The sequence below is a fragment of the Ochotona curzoniae genome, unplaced genomic scaffold (genome assembly GCF_017591425.1).
Source record: "Ochotona curzoniae isolate NIBS_2020 unplaced genomic scaffold, NIBS_Ocur_1.0 scaffold_3835, whole genome shotgun sequence".
Lineage (NCBI taxonomy): Eukaryota > Metazoa > Chordata > Mammalia > Lagomorpha > Ochotonidae > Ochotona > Ochotona curzoniae.
Genome location: NW_024467114.1, coordinates 10,329,602 through 10,345,008, shown reverse-complemented (window position 1 = coordinate 10,345,008; position 15,407 = coordinate 10,329,602). Strand labels below are relative to the sequence as shown.

The 15,407-nt window shown below is 54.8% G+C and overlaps 3 protein-coding genes across 8 annotated transcripts in view; 1 reads left to right on the top strand and 2 right to left on the bottom strand.

The window, feature by feature from the left end:
- Nucleotides 1–3,661: 3,661 nt before the first annotated feature.
- Nucleotides 3,662–6,207, bottom strand: PEG10 (paternally expressed 10). The gene is given in 3 exon segments (XM_040965000.1): nucleotides 3,662–4,845; nucleotides 4,848–5,643; nucleotides 5,836–6,207. Coding segments are annotated over 3 exon segments (2,235 nt in total). The 5' UTR covers nucleotides 6,091–6,207.
- Nucleotides 6,208–7,007: 800 nt separating this feature from the next.
- LOC121145591 (extensin-like) lies at nucleotides 7,008–9,630 on the bottom strand. The gene is made up of 2 exons (XM_040964509.1): nucleotides 9,106–9,630; nucleotides 7,008–8,276 (listed from the first exon to the last, which is right to left on the bottom strand). Exons 1-2 carry the CDS (start codon nucleotides 9,628–9,630, stop codon nucleotides 7,008–7,010), a joined length of 1,794 nt encoding a protein of 597 aa, XP_040820443.1.
- Nucleotides 9,631–15,161: 5,531 nt separating this feature from the next.
- Nucleotides 15,162–15,407, top strand: part of SGCE (sarcoglycan epsilon) — a 63,516-nt gene continuing 63,270 nt past the window's right edge. For 3 of the 6 annotated variants that reach the window (XM_040964561.1, XM_040964559.1, XM_040964556.1), the window contains exon 1: nucleotides 15,216–15,374. In XM_040964561.1, the coding sequence (XP_040820495.1) occupies nucleotides 15,338–15,374 (37 nt within the window). In that variant the 5' untranslated portion in view covers nucleotides 15,216–15,337. Of the gene's footprint in view, nucleotides 15,375–15,407 lie in introns of all 6 variants that reach the window. The other 3 variants (XM_040964558.1, XM_040964560.1, XM_040964562.1) reach the window with 3 other exon arrangements.

The window sequence follows — 15,407 nt, the reverse complement described above, 5'->3', positions numbered from 1 at the left end:
TAATTTTCCTGTAATTTTCATAACTATTGAGCAGCCAATTACTATCATTCGAATCACAAATTTCTCAAAGGTGAACATACATTTATTTATTATCATTCCAATAACAAATTTCTCAAGGGTATCTTGATATGGTGTAATTTTCAGAATGTAACTCCCTAGAGCTAACAACACCTAGGGCATCTATTGAATTTTTAATCAAATCACTTTTGATGTTTCATTAGGGTTTTATCCATGTCCAATTCATTTTAAAACAGGCTGATCTCCCTGTAGTTCCCTCCAAATTTACTGGAAAGTTTTAAGGACAGAAAGGGTAAGGGGTCACAAGTAAGGAGTACACTTATCGAAATAGCTAATACATGATAGAATCCTAACTTCCTAAGCAAACCCTCCCACTTAAGATCACTACTAGACCCTCCCACCCTAAATACTAATGATTATATGTATCCCCCTAATTACCTAAAGCGATTACATAAAAGAAAAAAAAAATGAAATTTGCCACAGACCAATTCAAAATTCGAAAGCGTTCTACAATCTGCAACAACAACAAAGAACTTCCAGTCCATTGGGTAGATGTTCTTCCAGTTTCACCAGGCACGTCTTCCTCTCCGGAGGTGGTCTTTCACTGCTGCCCAGTTTCTTCCAGCCTGGGGTCCTCTGCTGCCAGTCTTGTCTGATGTTAGACGTCTGTGGCGATGACAACCGGATCAATTCAGGAGTCCTGGAGGTACCTGCAAACTCAACAGAATGCCAGCCTGCACCAATCAATGGTGCCTCTCTTATTTTGTACATCTGTAACCACACAAGATCTAATCAACTACAAATACCTCATTGCTCAAACTAAACTGACCCTTCATGAACGCTTCCAACTTCCTGTTTCAATATCCTAGCATGATGACCTTAGCTAGTTCTCTCTAAGCTTGCTTACTTAAGCATGGGAGAGCTGAGATCTTCTCTCTCCTTGTTTTAATTAACAAACATGTAAACTTTCGCCAAAAGCCAATTAATTTTCTCAAATTGTTTCTCAGATAATTAATTTTCTCAGATTGTTTCTCAACTATTGGTTTTGCTAATAATTCTGATGTTTCGATTTATATATCACCTTCAAATTTTGTTTTACTCCTTCTCAATCTTCTTTATCCTTTGCTTGTTCCTTTCTTAATGAAAATAAAGACATATTTGTTGGAAAATGTAAAAACAAATTTCAAGGATTGAATTAACAAATTTGATCAGTAACAACCAAAAAAACCCAAATTGAATGAAAGGAAACTTAGTCAAATGCCAATATGATGGAACAATAAATTTGGGATTACTTATCATTAACATCTAGTACTTATAGACAACACACACAGCAATACAGCATTGTACACACTGCCAGAAAGTCCATCCAAGCTTCAGGAAACAGCCAGATGTGTGCCAGGGACTTGGTGAGTCATAAACTCACACCTGCATGCTCTCCCTGACTGCTGTTGTTGTTGCTGGCCAACTTCTCCAGGCTTCTGCTTGCGGTGGTGGCAAATGTCCGTGTGTACATGCCAGGGTGGGGGCAGGGGTGCTGCAGAGCGAGGCCGGGGTCTAGGCACCTCTGCAGCTTGCAGATCAGTCACTGCCTGTGAAGGCTGACACTGAACAGCGTGAGTTCAAAGGTATGGAGGATGGATTGATCTGAGGTAAACTGAAGTAACGCTTCAAAAGAGTCCAGAAGCACAAATGCACCATTGTAAAAGTAATTATTCTAAATATACAAGGGATAGACAAGCTTTCTAATTCCATTGAAGAAAAAAAAAGAAGCTGGTTTTAGATTAAACAAGCAGCCAATTAGGTTTCTTCATTTAACTCGTAGATCCTTCGGTGTGATTTTTTAAAAAGCCAATTGATAAAATTGAAATACTTGATATTATCAGATTAAAAGATGAACAACTATAAACACTCCAGGTGTGAGGAGCCCCTCATTCACAGTGTTGTAAGAAGTTCACAGTAAAGAAACACTTTAGGAGATGGTACGCATCATTTTTTTTTTCTTAGCTTATCAGTAACAATTAGTTCTGTTATTCAATGGAAATTTTTGAAAGCAGAGTCACCACTTAAAAAGACTGTCAAGGGACATCACTATAGCTAAAACATATTCAAACATGCAAGAGGGAGGGGTGATAATGACTACGTGAGGATGAGGTTAATGAGAAAGGAAACTTCACCATTAGACTCCTCTTCATGACAGCAATTTGAAAGGTCAACCATACTATGTCTCTACTGCTCAAACTGCGTGTTGGCAACAGGAGGCCTTGTGTGTGTGTTGAAACACACTCCGTGAAGCCTGCCTCTTTCGTCTCCGTGCAGGGCAGCAAAATGGAGTCTGACCAACCAAGCAGGATGATGGCACAGATCCTGCAGCAGGGTTAATGGCAGTAGTAAGGAATCAAACACAAAGAGGTTAAACAAAAACTTCAAGGTAGCAGCAAGGGACCAGGCTAAAGAAGTCAGGCAGTCCCAGGTTAGCACAGAGGGTCCAGGTAACTCCAAGGGGTCACTGGACCCGAGACAACTGTGTGTTGTCCGTTGTTCTGAGTCACTGGCCTTTCACCTCCTGATAGCATCATGTTGGCACCATCCCCTAGAGAGGGACCCTTTCCCTTAAGCAGACTCTGATCCTTTCCAAGTGGTGACATCCCTCTGCATCGTAATGGTACAGCCCAATGGGGAACTGAGATAGAATGCCCAGATGTATATGGAGGCAGAGAGAGAAAGAGATGCTTCCAGGTGCTGGTGCTGTTCCAACCCATCACCAACAGCTAGGGGGATTCCCTCTGGAGCACCACAACACATTGGAAACAACAAATTCAGAGTCTTTGAAGAGCTGGGTGTGGGATTCAGGAGTCCTACCAACTTGCTATTCTGTAGCCCTCTGCTTGTGACTGACAGGCAGTCATGACACTTCACAGACAAATAGCACACCTGGAGCTACCAGGTTTTGACACTTGGTGGAAGCTGTTCCTGGCATGATGATGGTAAGATGTTGAGTCAAGCCAGAGTTCTTGGGTACATGTGATTTGCACCAGGATGTGAAGGCACACTCTCAACACACAAGAGTCTGTCTGAGAGAGAGAACGGGAGGACTTCCTTTTCAGGCCTGAGGTGTTTCCTGTTGCAGGGGTGTTGCCCGCTCCTGGGAGAACTGGTCACACTGCTGTTCCATGAGAATTAAGGGAACCATGAAGGCGGAGTTCAAAGGTGGTGAAGTTTCTGAAGGTGCAGCATAAGCATCACGGAAGCCTTTGCACACTGCACCAGTAAATGTGGCTTCCTTCATAAGGCGTCGGTCCCCCGGTGAGGTACAGCAGAGTACCATGACTGCAAGAGGTCAAAATCCTCCCCCCCTCTCCCCTCCTTAAAGAAATCAGCACTTCCTGTGTTGCTTCAGCTTCTCCGCAAAGAATTTTGGCAGCCTGAAATTCAGACGCTGAAGGTCTTGGCCGGCAAGGCTCAGGCTTCCAGGTTTGGCTGGAAGGTAAACTTTTAGATTGGCAGTTGAGGTGGGCATGCCCGCCAGTCCACTTTTTAGCACACAGTCAGTGATGGAGAAGCAGTGAACAGGAGAGTCCGTCTGGAGGGGGAGGTCCCGAAGGGCACGACGTGGTTGGGGCAGGGGTTGGGGAGGAGTGAGTGCTCACATGGCGCTGTAGGAGGGGGGCGGTGGCGGCGGCGGCGGCGGAGGGGGTGGTGGGGGCGGCGGCTGCGGTGGTGGGTACTGGGGCACCGGTGGCTGGCGGTACCAATGTGGGTTCCAAGTGATCATGACAGGCACATAGAGCGACCTCCCTTGCATGTCTCGGCCGACGGGGTACCAGGCGAATCCCACGGGGTAGGTGGGGTACGTGGTGTAGGTGGGGTGGTAGCCATGCACTTGAGGTACATATTCGGTGTAGGTCGCCAGGTGCGCTTGGTCCTCCAGGTTGGGAATGGACAGGCGAGGATACTGGTGCTGGATAGTGAAGTGGTTCGGAGCACGGCAGTCGTAAGACACCTGCAGCTTCCAGCCCCTCTTGACCTGCAGGACCTGGGCCCCGTTGGGGGCGACGGTGGGGGTGATGAGCCCATCCTTCACGTTCCTGGCCACGAAGTCTCGCAGCGCCGCCATCTCGGGTTCCGACAGGGAGTACACGTGCCCGCTGGGGATGCTGTGCGCGCCAGGGATCATCTCAATGTGGGGGTCCACCAGCCGGTGGTCAGGATAGACGTGTTCGTCGACGGGGGTGTAGACATTCTGCACGTAGTAGTAGCGCATGGGCTGGTACACGCGGTAGCCTTCCATCGGGTAGTAGAGGGTGTGGTGCGAGGAGGGCAGCGGCAGCGGCAGCGGCAGGTGCGCGTAGAGGCGGCAGTGGTAGCGGCAGTAATCGGAGTCAAAGACAATGGAGCGTGTGCTCCAGGTGATGTTGGGGTCGTGGGTGCTCAGCCAGCGCATTCCGAGGACGATGGGGAAGAATGGAGACTGAGTCACGTCGAATGACAGCACCTCGCGGTGGTCTCCCAGGTCTACGATCAGGTCATGTGTCTCGTGGACGATGGGGCCCGAGGCGATGGGGCGCCCATCGATGGCTTCCACGAGTATTGGCCAGTCCTTGATTCTCAGAGGAATTCCGTTTTGGGCGACATATTCGTAATCGATGAAGTTTCCAGAAGCACCAGAATCGATCATGGCTCGGACAAACAGAGTGTGTCGGCCCGGGAGATGGATCTGGAGCATGACTTGCAGGTGTGGTGATGATACCACATCATCTTGTGGGGACCTTATTCTTTCCGGCCCGGTCGCTGATGGTCCCTCTACAGCGGGGCCGGGGAGTTTCCCGCCGGTGGAGACTTGGAGGCCTTGGCAGGACAGTTGTCGGCATAGTGGCCGCCGGTGCCGCAGTAGAGGCACAGGTTCAGCTTGCGACGCCGCTCCTTCTCTTCCTGGGTGAGGCGCATGCGGGCGCCCCCCACGGGCTCGGTGGGGTCCACCTGGTGGTGGCCAGACACGTTGGGCATCACCAGCGCACGCGGCGGTGAGCGGGGCTTGCGCGCCGCCGCGGCCCGGGCCAGCCTCCGCTCGATGTGGATGCACTGGCCAATGAGTGCAGACAGGGTCTTGGCCGCCTCCAGGTGGGACAGCTCCTCTTGGATGTGGTCGCTGAGGCCCTCGTGGTACTGGTCGATCAGAGCGGGCTCGTTCCAGTCCAGGTCCTGGGCGATCATCTGGAACGCATTGGAGTAGTCGACCACCGACCCCATGCCCTGGCGCAGGCGACGGATCTTGCGCTTGGCCGCCTCTCGACGCTGAGGGTCTTCGAAGACATGTTTCAGCTCCATCATGAAGGCTGGGTAGTTGTGCATCAGGTAGTGGGATCGTTCCAGCTTGGCTGAGGCCCACCGTGCTGCCCGGCCCGTCATCATGCTGGTCACGAAGCAGACACGCACGCGGTCCAGGGAGAAATCTCGGGTGCTCTTCTCCATGAAGAGCTGGCACTGGGACATGAAGGGTGCCAGCATGTCTGGGTTGCCGTCGAACTTCTCCGGGAGGTCTTCGGGGCACTCCTCCTCGATGGGGGGTGGGGGAGCGGCAGCCGCCGCGGCCCCACGCAGCTCCAGCTCGTCGTCCTCCTCCTCGGGCTCCAATGGCAGTGGCAGTGGCTGTGGCAGTGGCTGTGGCTGCAGTGGCAGTGGTAGTGGCAGTGGCTGTGGCTGCTGTGGCAGTGGCAGTGGCTGTGGCTGCTGTGGCTGCGGCAGTGGCAGTGCCTGTGCCTGTGGTGGCTCCTGCAGCTGCTCCAGCTCTTTCTCCTCCTTTTCCTCCTCTTCCTCTGCGGGGGGCTCCATCTGCTCGCGCAGGCTGCTGTTCTCCTGGCTGAGCCTCTGCACCTGGTTCTGCAGGCTGCTGTTCTCCTGGTACTGGCGGCTGACCTTCTCCCTGAGGCTGCTGATCTCCTCCGAGATCTCCTCCCGCCTGCGCTCGCTCACGTTGGGCACGCAGGTGCTCTTGGGGCCGCTGGGCTTGGAGTTGTTGTTGTTGTTGTTGTTGGGGGGAGGGGGAGGGGGAGGCGGTGGGCAGTCGGGCCCCATGGCGTTGGTGGGGGTGGGAGGCGATCTCCTCGCTGACTCCTGGCTCCCCTGAGGATGGAGGCCCGGATCCTGGCCTCCTCTGGCACCCCTCCTCCTTTTGGTTTTCAAAACCCGCTTGTTTCTGTGGATGAATAAATAAAGATAAAGGCATACAATCCAACATACACATCATCCTAAGCAGCAACATCCAAAGAAGACTCCTCCCCCCATGCCCCTTAAGCTCCTCCCAGCACCCAAGAGGAAAACGCAGAAAACAGAAAGAAACGACTGAGCAGGGCAGATCACTAAAAATGGACATCACACTTTGATGCAGAATGCACTGTGCCACTCACAAGTCACTTGTCCCAATGATTCCACGTCAACAGCATGCTTCCCTTTCTCAGACTACAAACAAAGGCTGACACGCCCCCAAACAACACCTGTGAATCAGGAGAGCAGCAAGGAGCTCCCAGGCAAAGAGGCAAAAGGAAGCCAAAGTAACTTCTGCAAAGCCAGCTAGCAGTCTGTCCAAACAACAGGAAAGCATGAGAAAGAAGGAGGTACTAAAATCATGATGTGTGTATTCATCAGGCCTAGGGTCACAACCCTGGCCCACCTGCACAGAGAAGAACACGGAGCTTCAAATCACAACACCACTGTCACCAAAACCCCAAGACTGTCGCATTACTTTTCTGACAATTCAACTTTCCCAAGAGAACTCTCTTTGGGACAGAAATGACACCCCACAGCAATCCGTGCATGTCAGTGTTCCTCCTCAGTAAGCAATCATTCAATAAATATTAACTGTTGTCTCATCAGAGGCTGAAGCCCAATGATAATATATCCCAAACTTGTAATTAAGAGGTTTTCACTAAATAATGCAGGTAAATCACTGCATGAGAATGTCCACTACCTGTTAGTTGGCCTTAATAAAGTTATTAATTCAGAAATGGAAAAGTAATTTCCTGTGTAAAGGAAGGGGGTTTTAATGTGAAGCTCAGATGGGCTGCACCCTCAGGGAGTGAGTGAATGTGGGAGGGGGTGGGGCTGAGGGGTTGGGTTAGGGGCTGAGGGGTGGTCTGGGGTCCAAGGGGGTGGGCTGGGGGCTGAGATGTTTGTCTGGGGTCCGAGAGGGTGGTCTGGGGTCTGAGGGGTGGGCTAGGGTCTGAGGGGATGGTCTGGGGTCTGAGGGGGTGGACTGGGGTCGGAGGGGGTGGGCTGGGGTCTGAGGGGTGGTCTGGGGCCCGAGGGGGTGGGCTGGGGTCTGAGGGGGTGGGCTGGGAACTGAGGGGGTGGTCTAGGGGCTGAAGGGGTAGGCTGGTGTCTGAGGGGGTGTGCTGGGGTCCAAGGGGGTCCAAGGGGGTGGGCTGGGGCCCGAAGGGATCGGCTGGGATCTGAGAAGTGGGCTGGGGATTGAGGGGGTTGGCTGGGGTCTGAGGGGGTGGGCTGGGAGTTGAGAGTTTGGTCTGGGAGCTGAAGGGTTGGTCTGGGGTCTGAGGGGATGGTCTGGGATTTGAGGATGTGGGCCGGGGGCTGAGAGGGTAGGCCGGGGGCTGAGGGGGTGGTCTGGGGTCTGAAGGGGTAGACTGGGGGCCGAGAGGGCGGGCTGGGGTCCGAGGGGGTGGGTTGAAGTCCGAGGGTGGGGCTAGGGGCTGACGGGGTTGGCTGGGGTCTGAGGAGGTGGGCTGGGATCTGAGGGGGTGGTCTGGGGCCTGAGGGGGTGGGCTAGGGGCCCGAGAGGGTGGTTTGGGGTCCAAGGGTGTGGGCTGGTGTCCAAGGAGGTAGGCTGGGGGCTGAGACGTTGGTCTGAGGTCTGAGACGTTGGTCTGGGGTCCAAGAGGGTGGTCTGGAGTCCAAGAGGGTGGTCTAGGGTCGGAGGGTGTGGTCTGGGGTCCGAGGGGGTGGGCTGGAATCGGAGGGGGTGGGCTGGGATCTGTGGGGGTGGTCTGGGGCCTGAGGGGGTGGGCTAGGGGCCCGAGAGGGTGGTTTGGGGTCCAAGGGTGTGGGCTGGTGTCCAAGGAGGTAGGCTGGGGGCTGAGACGTTGGTCTGAGGTCTGAGACGTTGGTCTGGGGTCCAAGAGGGTGGTCTGGAGTCCAAGAGGGTGGTCTAGGGTCGGAGGGTGTGGTCTGGGGTCCGAGGGGGTGGGCTGGAATCGGAGGGGGTGGGCTGGGATCTGTGGGGGTGGTCTGGGGCCTGAGGGGGTGGGCTAGGGGCCCGAGAGGGTGGTTTGGGGTCCAAGGGTGTGGGCTGGTGTCCAAGGAGGTAGGCTGGGGGCTGAGACGTTGGTCTGAGGTCTGAGACGTTGGTCTGGGGTCCAAGAGGGTGGTCTGGAGTCCAAGAGGGTGGTCTAGGGTCGGAGGGTGTGGTCTGGGGTCCGAGGGGGTGGGCTGGGGTCGGAGGGGGTGGGCTGGGATCTGTGGGGGTGGGCTGGGGGGCTGAGGGGGTGGGCTGAGGGCTGAGGGAGGGGTCTGGGGGCTAAGGGGGTAGGCTGGGGTCTGAGGGGGTGGGCTGGTGTCCGAGGGGGTGGGCTGGGGGCTGAGAGGGTGGTCTGGGGCCCGAGAGGGTGGTCTGGGGCCCGAGGGGGTGGGCTGGGGTCGGAGGGGGTGGGCTGGGGTCTGAGGGGGTGGGCTGGGGTCGGAGGGGGTGGGCTGGGAGCTGAGGGGGTGGTCTGAGGTTTGAGGCGGTGGGCTGGTGTCTGAGGGGGTGGGCTGGGGGCCGAGGGGGTGGTCTGGGGCCCGAGAGGGTGGTCTGGGGCCCGAGGGGGTGGGCTGGGGTCCGAGACGGTGGGCTGGGGTCGGAGGGGGTGGGCTGGGAGCTGAGGGGGTGGTCTGAGGTTTGAGGCGGTGGGCTGGTGTCTGAGGGGGTGGGCTGGGGGCCGAGAGGGTGGTCTGGGGCCCGAGAGGGTGGTCTGGGGCCCGAGGGGGTGGGCTGGGGTCGGAGGGGGTGAGCTGGGGTCTGAGGGGGTGGGCTGGGGCCCGAGGGGGTGGGCTGGGGTCGGAGGGGGTGGGCTGGGATCTGAGAAGTGGACTGGGGACTGAGGGGGTGGTCTGGAGGCTGGGGTGTGGGCCGGGGGCTGAGGGGGTGGACTGGGGTCCGAGGGAGTAGACTAGGGTCGGAGGGCGTGTACCGGGGTCCGAGAGGGCGGGCTGGGGTCCGAGGGGGTGGGTTGGAGTCCAAGGGGGTGGGCTGGGGTCGGAGGGGGTAGGCTGGGATCTGTTGGGGTGGGTTGGGGTCAGAGGGGGTGGGCTAAGGGCTGACGGGGTTGGCTGGGGTGTGAAGGTGTGGTCTGGGGTCTGAGGGGGTGGGCTAGGGGCTGAGGGGGTGGTTTGGGGCCCGAGGGGTGTGGGCTGGTGTCCAAGGGGGTGGGCTGCGGGTTGAGACGTTGGTCTGGGGTCCAAGAGGGTGGTCTGGAGTCCAAGAGGGTGGTCTAGGGTCAGAGGGTGTGGTCTGGGGTCGAGGGGGTGGGCTGGGGACTGAGGGGTGGGCTGGGATCTGTTGGGGTGGGCTGGGGACTGAGAAGCCTGAGTGTCATGACGATAAATTACCCAGCAGCAGGTCATGACACACTGTCAGTGTACTTCCTGACAAGATGTTAAATATGTAAAGTCATTTAATTACTATGAAAGTGCAATGATCTCAAATCACATGGTTGGAAAACTCACATAGACAGCTTAAAAGTTTAAAATATAATATGTAAGATTAAAAGTGAATGTCCATTTAATTTAAAAAGTTTAGCTTTCTGAAAATTTGGCAAACTTTCTAAAAATTTAATAAACTTTCTAGATGTTTCTAGAAGTTTAGTCAACTTTCTAAAAGTTTAGCAAACTAAGTTTAACAAACTTTTGAGAAGTTTAATGAAGTTTAACATGCTTCCTATGAGTTTAATAAAACTTCCTAACTTAATTTTGAATGTGTAAAACTTAATTTAAAATGTGTAACTTCTAAATAAAAACATCAAAAACACAATGCCCAGCATCTGAAAGTTTAATATATGCTTTAATTTGAAAAGTATTAAACTTTTCAGCAAATGTATGAAAATTCAACTTTGTTCCTCTCTGGCCCACCTATGGGAAGGAACACCTTACAAATTACATAAAGCCAAAAAGGCAAGCATTTGTTATCTGGAGAAGTTAGGTGGAAAATGCCAACATCCCCACCAGCTAGGTCAAGAATTAAACAGTGGGGGAGGTGGTAATTAGACATGAAGCCTGTGTGTGCCAGCCCACCCCCGCTGTGGAGAAATGCCCCCTCCATCCTGCCCCCTCACCACTCTTAATCACTTGGACCCCTCCCCACAGCCATTTCCTCTTTGTCCAACACTGGTGGCATGGCCTTTTCAGCATGCCAGGTCCTCAAGGGACAGGGATCCATGTACTATTCTAACAGTGTAGTGACTTAATTACCTTAGTCTATTTTAGGCTCAAATACTTGAATTCAGAAAATATTAGAGGTTGTAATAAAGATGGCCAGTCATATCTAACTCCATGAAGATAAATGTAATGGTGACACAATAAAGCCACCATTATGCAATTTTTATTAATGAAAAGTTATTAAAATTGTGTTTATTATTTTATGATACAGTTCCATGAGCTTGTTAAAAGTTTTAATGTCCCATGAAAGTCAATTAATAGGCACAGATCGTATGACCAAGGTGTCACTTCTGTCATCTAGACATCAGAAACAATCAGCATAGTACAGAACAGCCTGATCAGGTTGGAAAGGCTAACCACCTTCATGTCTATCACAGTCACTCTGCCGGCTGTCCTGCGGCTTGGCTACCATGGCCTTGACACCTGCAAAACAACAATGGCGGGCTCAAGCAACAAACCATTAAGCAATCAATACATTGCCTACGGACACAAAGAATTGATAAGGATTAAACACTCAAATGCCTTTAATGTATACAAGGGTCACTTAAATGGGGAGTTAATAAACAACTGTGTAACTTGGGGGTACATGCCCCCCACTGATTTTTTTTAATTTTTTTTACATTTTTAAAAATTCAGTATGGCCAATTTCAAGGCTTTCATGTTTGGTGCAGAAGGTCACGAGTTAAAGACCTCTGACATTTACCAACATCAGTCCTCTGGCACTCACTTGACGGTTTACAATTTTAGAGTGGGATTCCTAAGTTCCAAAACTGTAATTGCCCAAAGCACAGTGGTTTAACCTTTACAAGTTAATTAGCATACTGGGCAGGCAGCTTAACAGTTAAGTACAAAAACAAATGTTTATAGAGTAAGTGGGCACCAAGGTTAAGGCGCCATAAGGAGAAAGAGCATTTTGACTTTATTTGCATGACAAAACTCTGGTTCCTTAACCCCCCCAGGGGGGCGGGGCAGGATTGGAAGGGCGTGGCCAGCAGAGCCCAAGGCTGACTGGAGAAGGGACTCCATGCAGCCGTGACACGTGGCCTGCAGCAGTACCATCTTCACAGAGGACAGTTACCTATTCACTTAGGAATGACATACATCTCATTAGTGATGGACGCCCCACAAGTTTTAAAATGTCTGTTTTCCAAACACACTAAGGAACAATAGGAGCCCAGAAGCAGCATTCATAAACAATACTTTAGGAAATGACATTTCATTAACCAATTATTAGTTATTCTACATATCCAAATGTCTGAAATTTTTGAGTACCATGTGACATTATTTGTGCCATGCAAATTCTACTAATATGCATGTTTTTTCCATTGTTTTGAACCTCTTTAATATGCAGAAGTGAATTTGTGAAGAGGAGGCACTCCAAAGCTCCTGTTGAGCGAGCACCATCCCCCCTCAGCCCAGTCTGGGCTCCAATGCTGTGACACACAGAACCAGGACTTTACATGTCACTGGTGCAAACCGAATCTTCACATGGTACATCTGACTGGCAGGAAATTTGATTTATACAATGTTTACTTATGCCAGCTGAAATAATCCTCTTTTCATAATGTAACCACTTTGTTACATCACATCAATGTAAAATAATGCCAGTATGCATCATAAATGATACTGTTGCCCAAATTTAAATTAGCTTTTTATGAAAAAAGCTAATCATGTGGGACAACTTAATTAGCTTTTTATGAAAAAAGCTAATTATTTGATATTTAAATATTTGGAATACTTAAATAATTAGCTTTTTATGAAAAAAGCTAATTATCTGGATAAATAACTAGCTTTTTATGAAAAAAGCTAATTATTTGGAAGCTATTTTATAATTGACATATTATTACAATTCAAAACACATACTTTAAAAAAGAGCGAGTCAAACACCTGAGGAACAAAAGTCAAAGCAGGTACCACTAAATAAATAGACTCCAGTCATTTACATACACTGATTGAATGCCTCCCACGTGCCAGGCACAGTTTACAGGAGGCAGGCAGACTGGCCAGGGCGGCGCCTGGTTACTCCAGGACCAACAACATCAACCCGTCTCAGAGCCCTCACAGGCGGGCCACCGCGAGCCAACCGACACCCCCAATCCAGATGGGTCCACTAGGGTCTTAAATGTGTACCTGGCTTTAAAATTCCATCTTTAATTGCAGTGAAAAATACTCGGCTAAATTGCCTTTAATGCAGGCAGCAGCCATGTCAGTCAAGACGTTTTCCACACCCAGAAAATTTTTCACATATGCAAGGTACTTAATAAAAGTGTTCATAAATGCCAAGTACCATTGCTACTGTTGGTTAATTATTCTCACTTATTATTATTCCATTTATTAGACACTAGTGGACAAGCAACAAAACCACAGAGAAACCGCAGAGGGGCGGGGCTGTGCACCTAGGCTTGGGCAATGAAGGCGCGCAGGCGCCAAGTAGTGGGGGGGGCTCGTGACTCTCACTGCGCAGGCGCAAGTAAGATCTGGAAGGGCGGGGCCTTGGGCCACCTCAGCAGAGGCAGGTCCAAGTAGGAACCATTCGGAGAGGCGGGGCCAGGAAGGCGGGGCCTGGGCCTGCCTCCTCGGGGGAGGGGCTGGGAGGAGGGACCAGAGCCTGCCTCCTCAGGGGAGGGGCTGGGGGGCGAGGCCAGAGCCTGCCTCCTCAGGGGAGGGGCTGGGCCAGAGCCTGCCTCCTCAGGGGAGGCTGGCAGCTGCCTCAGGGGAGGGGCTGGGGGCGGGGCCAGAGCCTGCCTCCTCAGGGGAGGGGCTGGGCCAGAGCCTGCCTCCTCAGGGGAGGGGCTGGGGGCGGGGCCAGAGCCTGCCTCCTCAGGGGAGGGGCTGGGGGTAGGGACCAGAGCCTGCCTCCTCAGGGGAGGGGCTGGGGGGAGGAGCCAGAGCCAGCCTCCTCGGGGAGGGGCGGGGCCTCAGGAGGCGGGGCCCGGGGGCGGGGCTCAGGCAGCCCGCGCTGAGGAGTCACGGGTGGAGGTGAGGCGCGCTCGAAGGGGGTGCAGGGGAGAGGGGGGGTGCACTCGGAGGGGGCGCGGGGAGGAGGGGTGCGCGCGGAGAAGCAGCTGCCGCGTCCAAGGCGCGCTCGGATGGGGGGGGCATGCCCGAGAGTGCTGCGTGGCTGCAGAAGAGCCGCACGCCTCCCCGGGACCCCCCAGCCCGACCCTCCCGCCAGCCCCCGCCAGCCAGATTCCTTCCACGCAGCCAGAGCAAGCGCCCCCAGACCCACCCCCGCCCCCCGCCCCTGCAAGCCGCCAGCATGCACAAACTGTTGCCGCACGCCAAGTCGCGCCACTGCCCGCAACCCTGCCCCGAGCGCCTGCAGCCGCTCCGCCCCTCGTCTCCTGCGGGAGCAGGGGGCGATCTCGGAGCAGGGCTCCTCACCGCTCGCCCGGGGGCTCCATTTTGTCTGCAAGACCGAGATCCAGCGGCCAGCCAGCCGTGCCGCAGAAAGACACAGCGCGGACCGTGCCCGAGACGTGCACGGAGCTCCGAGAGGCAGCCGAGGGCGGGCACCGTGCCCCGAGAGTCCCCGGGCACCCCGAGTCCGCACCTCGTGTACCTGGCCGCAGGGCGGCCGCGAGCCGGGCGAATCGTGCCGCGGCCCGTGTACCTCTGGGTCCGCGGCAAAAACCCGCGTGGGGTGGACGGCCGGTGCACCGGCAGCGCCGTCTAAGGCGCCAAGCTGCCCGTCAGTGCGGGGATCCCGGCGCGTGAAGCGCCCATGGGTCCGAGGCGCGTGAAGCGCCCATGGGTCCGAGGGTCCAAGGCGCGTGAAGCACCCGTGGGTCCGAAGCGCGTGAAGCGCCCGTGGGTCCCAGTATTCAAGGAGCGTGAAGCGCTCGTGGGTTTGAGGCGCATGAAGCACCCGTTAGTCCGATTATCCAAGGCGCGTGAAGCGCCCATGGGTCCAAGGCACGTGAAGCTCCCGTGGGTCCGAGGGTCCAAGGCGCGTGAAGCGCCCGTCTTTCCGAGGGTCCAAGGCACGTGAAGCGCCCGTTTTTTCGAGAGTCCAAAGCGCATGAAGCGCCCGTTTTTCCGAGGGTCCAAGGCGCGTGAAGCGCCCGTGGGTCCGAGGCGCGTGAAGCGCCCAGAGTTTGCAGCGTGCGTGCTTTCCACGACACGCGGGGCCGTCTGCAGCTCATGACCGTCCGCAGCTCATGTCCGTCGTGGGACTCGGGGGTCCGGCAGAGCCGTGAAGGCTGCCGGACGGGGGGGACACGGGGGTCTGGCCTCTCCCGCAGCTGCCTCGGAGACGAGAGCGGGGTACGGAGCGTGTAGACAAGAGAGCCATCCTCACCGCATACTCACCACGCGAGGACTCCTCCGCGGGGCCGGCCCGGCGCGGGGGGCTCCGCAGCCGGAGGGGGGCTCCGGCCGCGAGCGCTCCGCTCCGCGGGGCAGGCGTGAGGCGCGAGGCTCTCGGGGGTCGGCGGGCTGCGTCCGTGAGGGTCTCGAGGCTCTCCGGAGGGTTTCTTCGACACACACCAACCGAAGTTGAGGCGCGTGTACCCGGAGCGCCGACCGCGCGCCTTATATTGGCTGAAGCGAGGAGGGGGCGCCCAATCCCGGCGTGCTCCGCGGGCGGGGAGGGGGGCGGCGGGCGCGTGGGCGGCGGGGGGAGGGGCGGGCGCCGGCCCGCTTCCAGGGCCCGCCGCCAGGGGGCGCCCGCGCGCGGGGAGGAGGCGTGTGGTGGGGGGGGCGGTGGTTTGCGGGATGCTGATGCTCCACTGGCCAAGCTGGGAGGAAAAAAAAAAAAAGAAGAAGAAGAAGAAGAAAGGCAGGGCAGGGAGAATCGAGGACAGCCGGCCTAGGCAGGCCAGGAGTGCCATTGCCCCGGTGGTGGGAGCTGGGAGACCCCCGTGCTTGGACGGGCCAGGGTCGGGGGACACGCAGGATGAGCCCCGCGACCGCTGGCACATTCTTGCTGACAGGTTAGTGGCCTGCGCGCGGTAGGGAGGTCCCGA

Bases quoted from the DNA above. Each gene is read 5' to 3' on its own strand.
- LOC121145591 (XM_040964509.1), bottom strand. From the start codon at position 9,630: ATGACCTGCTGCTGGGTAATTTATCGTCATGACACTCAGGCTTCTCAG. The intron at 8,277-9,105 runs GTCCCCAGTCCA...TCGGGCCCCTAG, and splicing joins GCCTCCAGACCACCCCCTCA to CCCACCCCCTCAGGCCCCAG.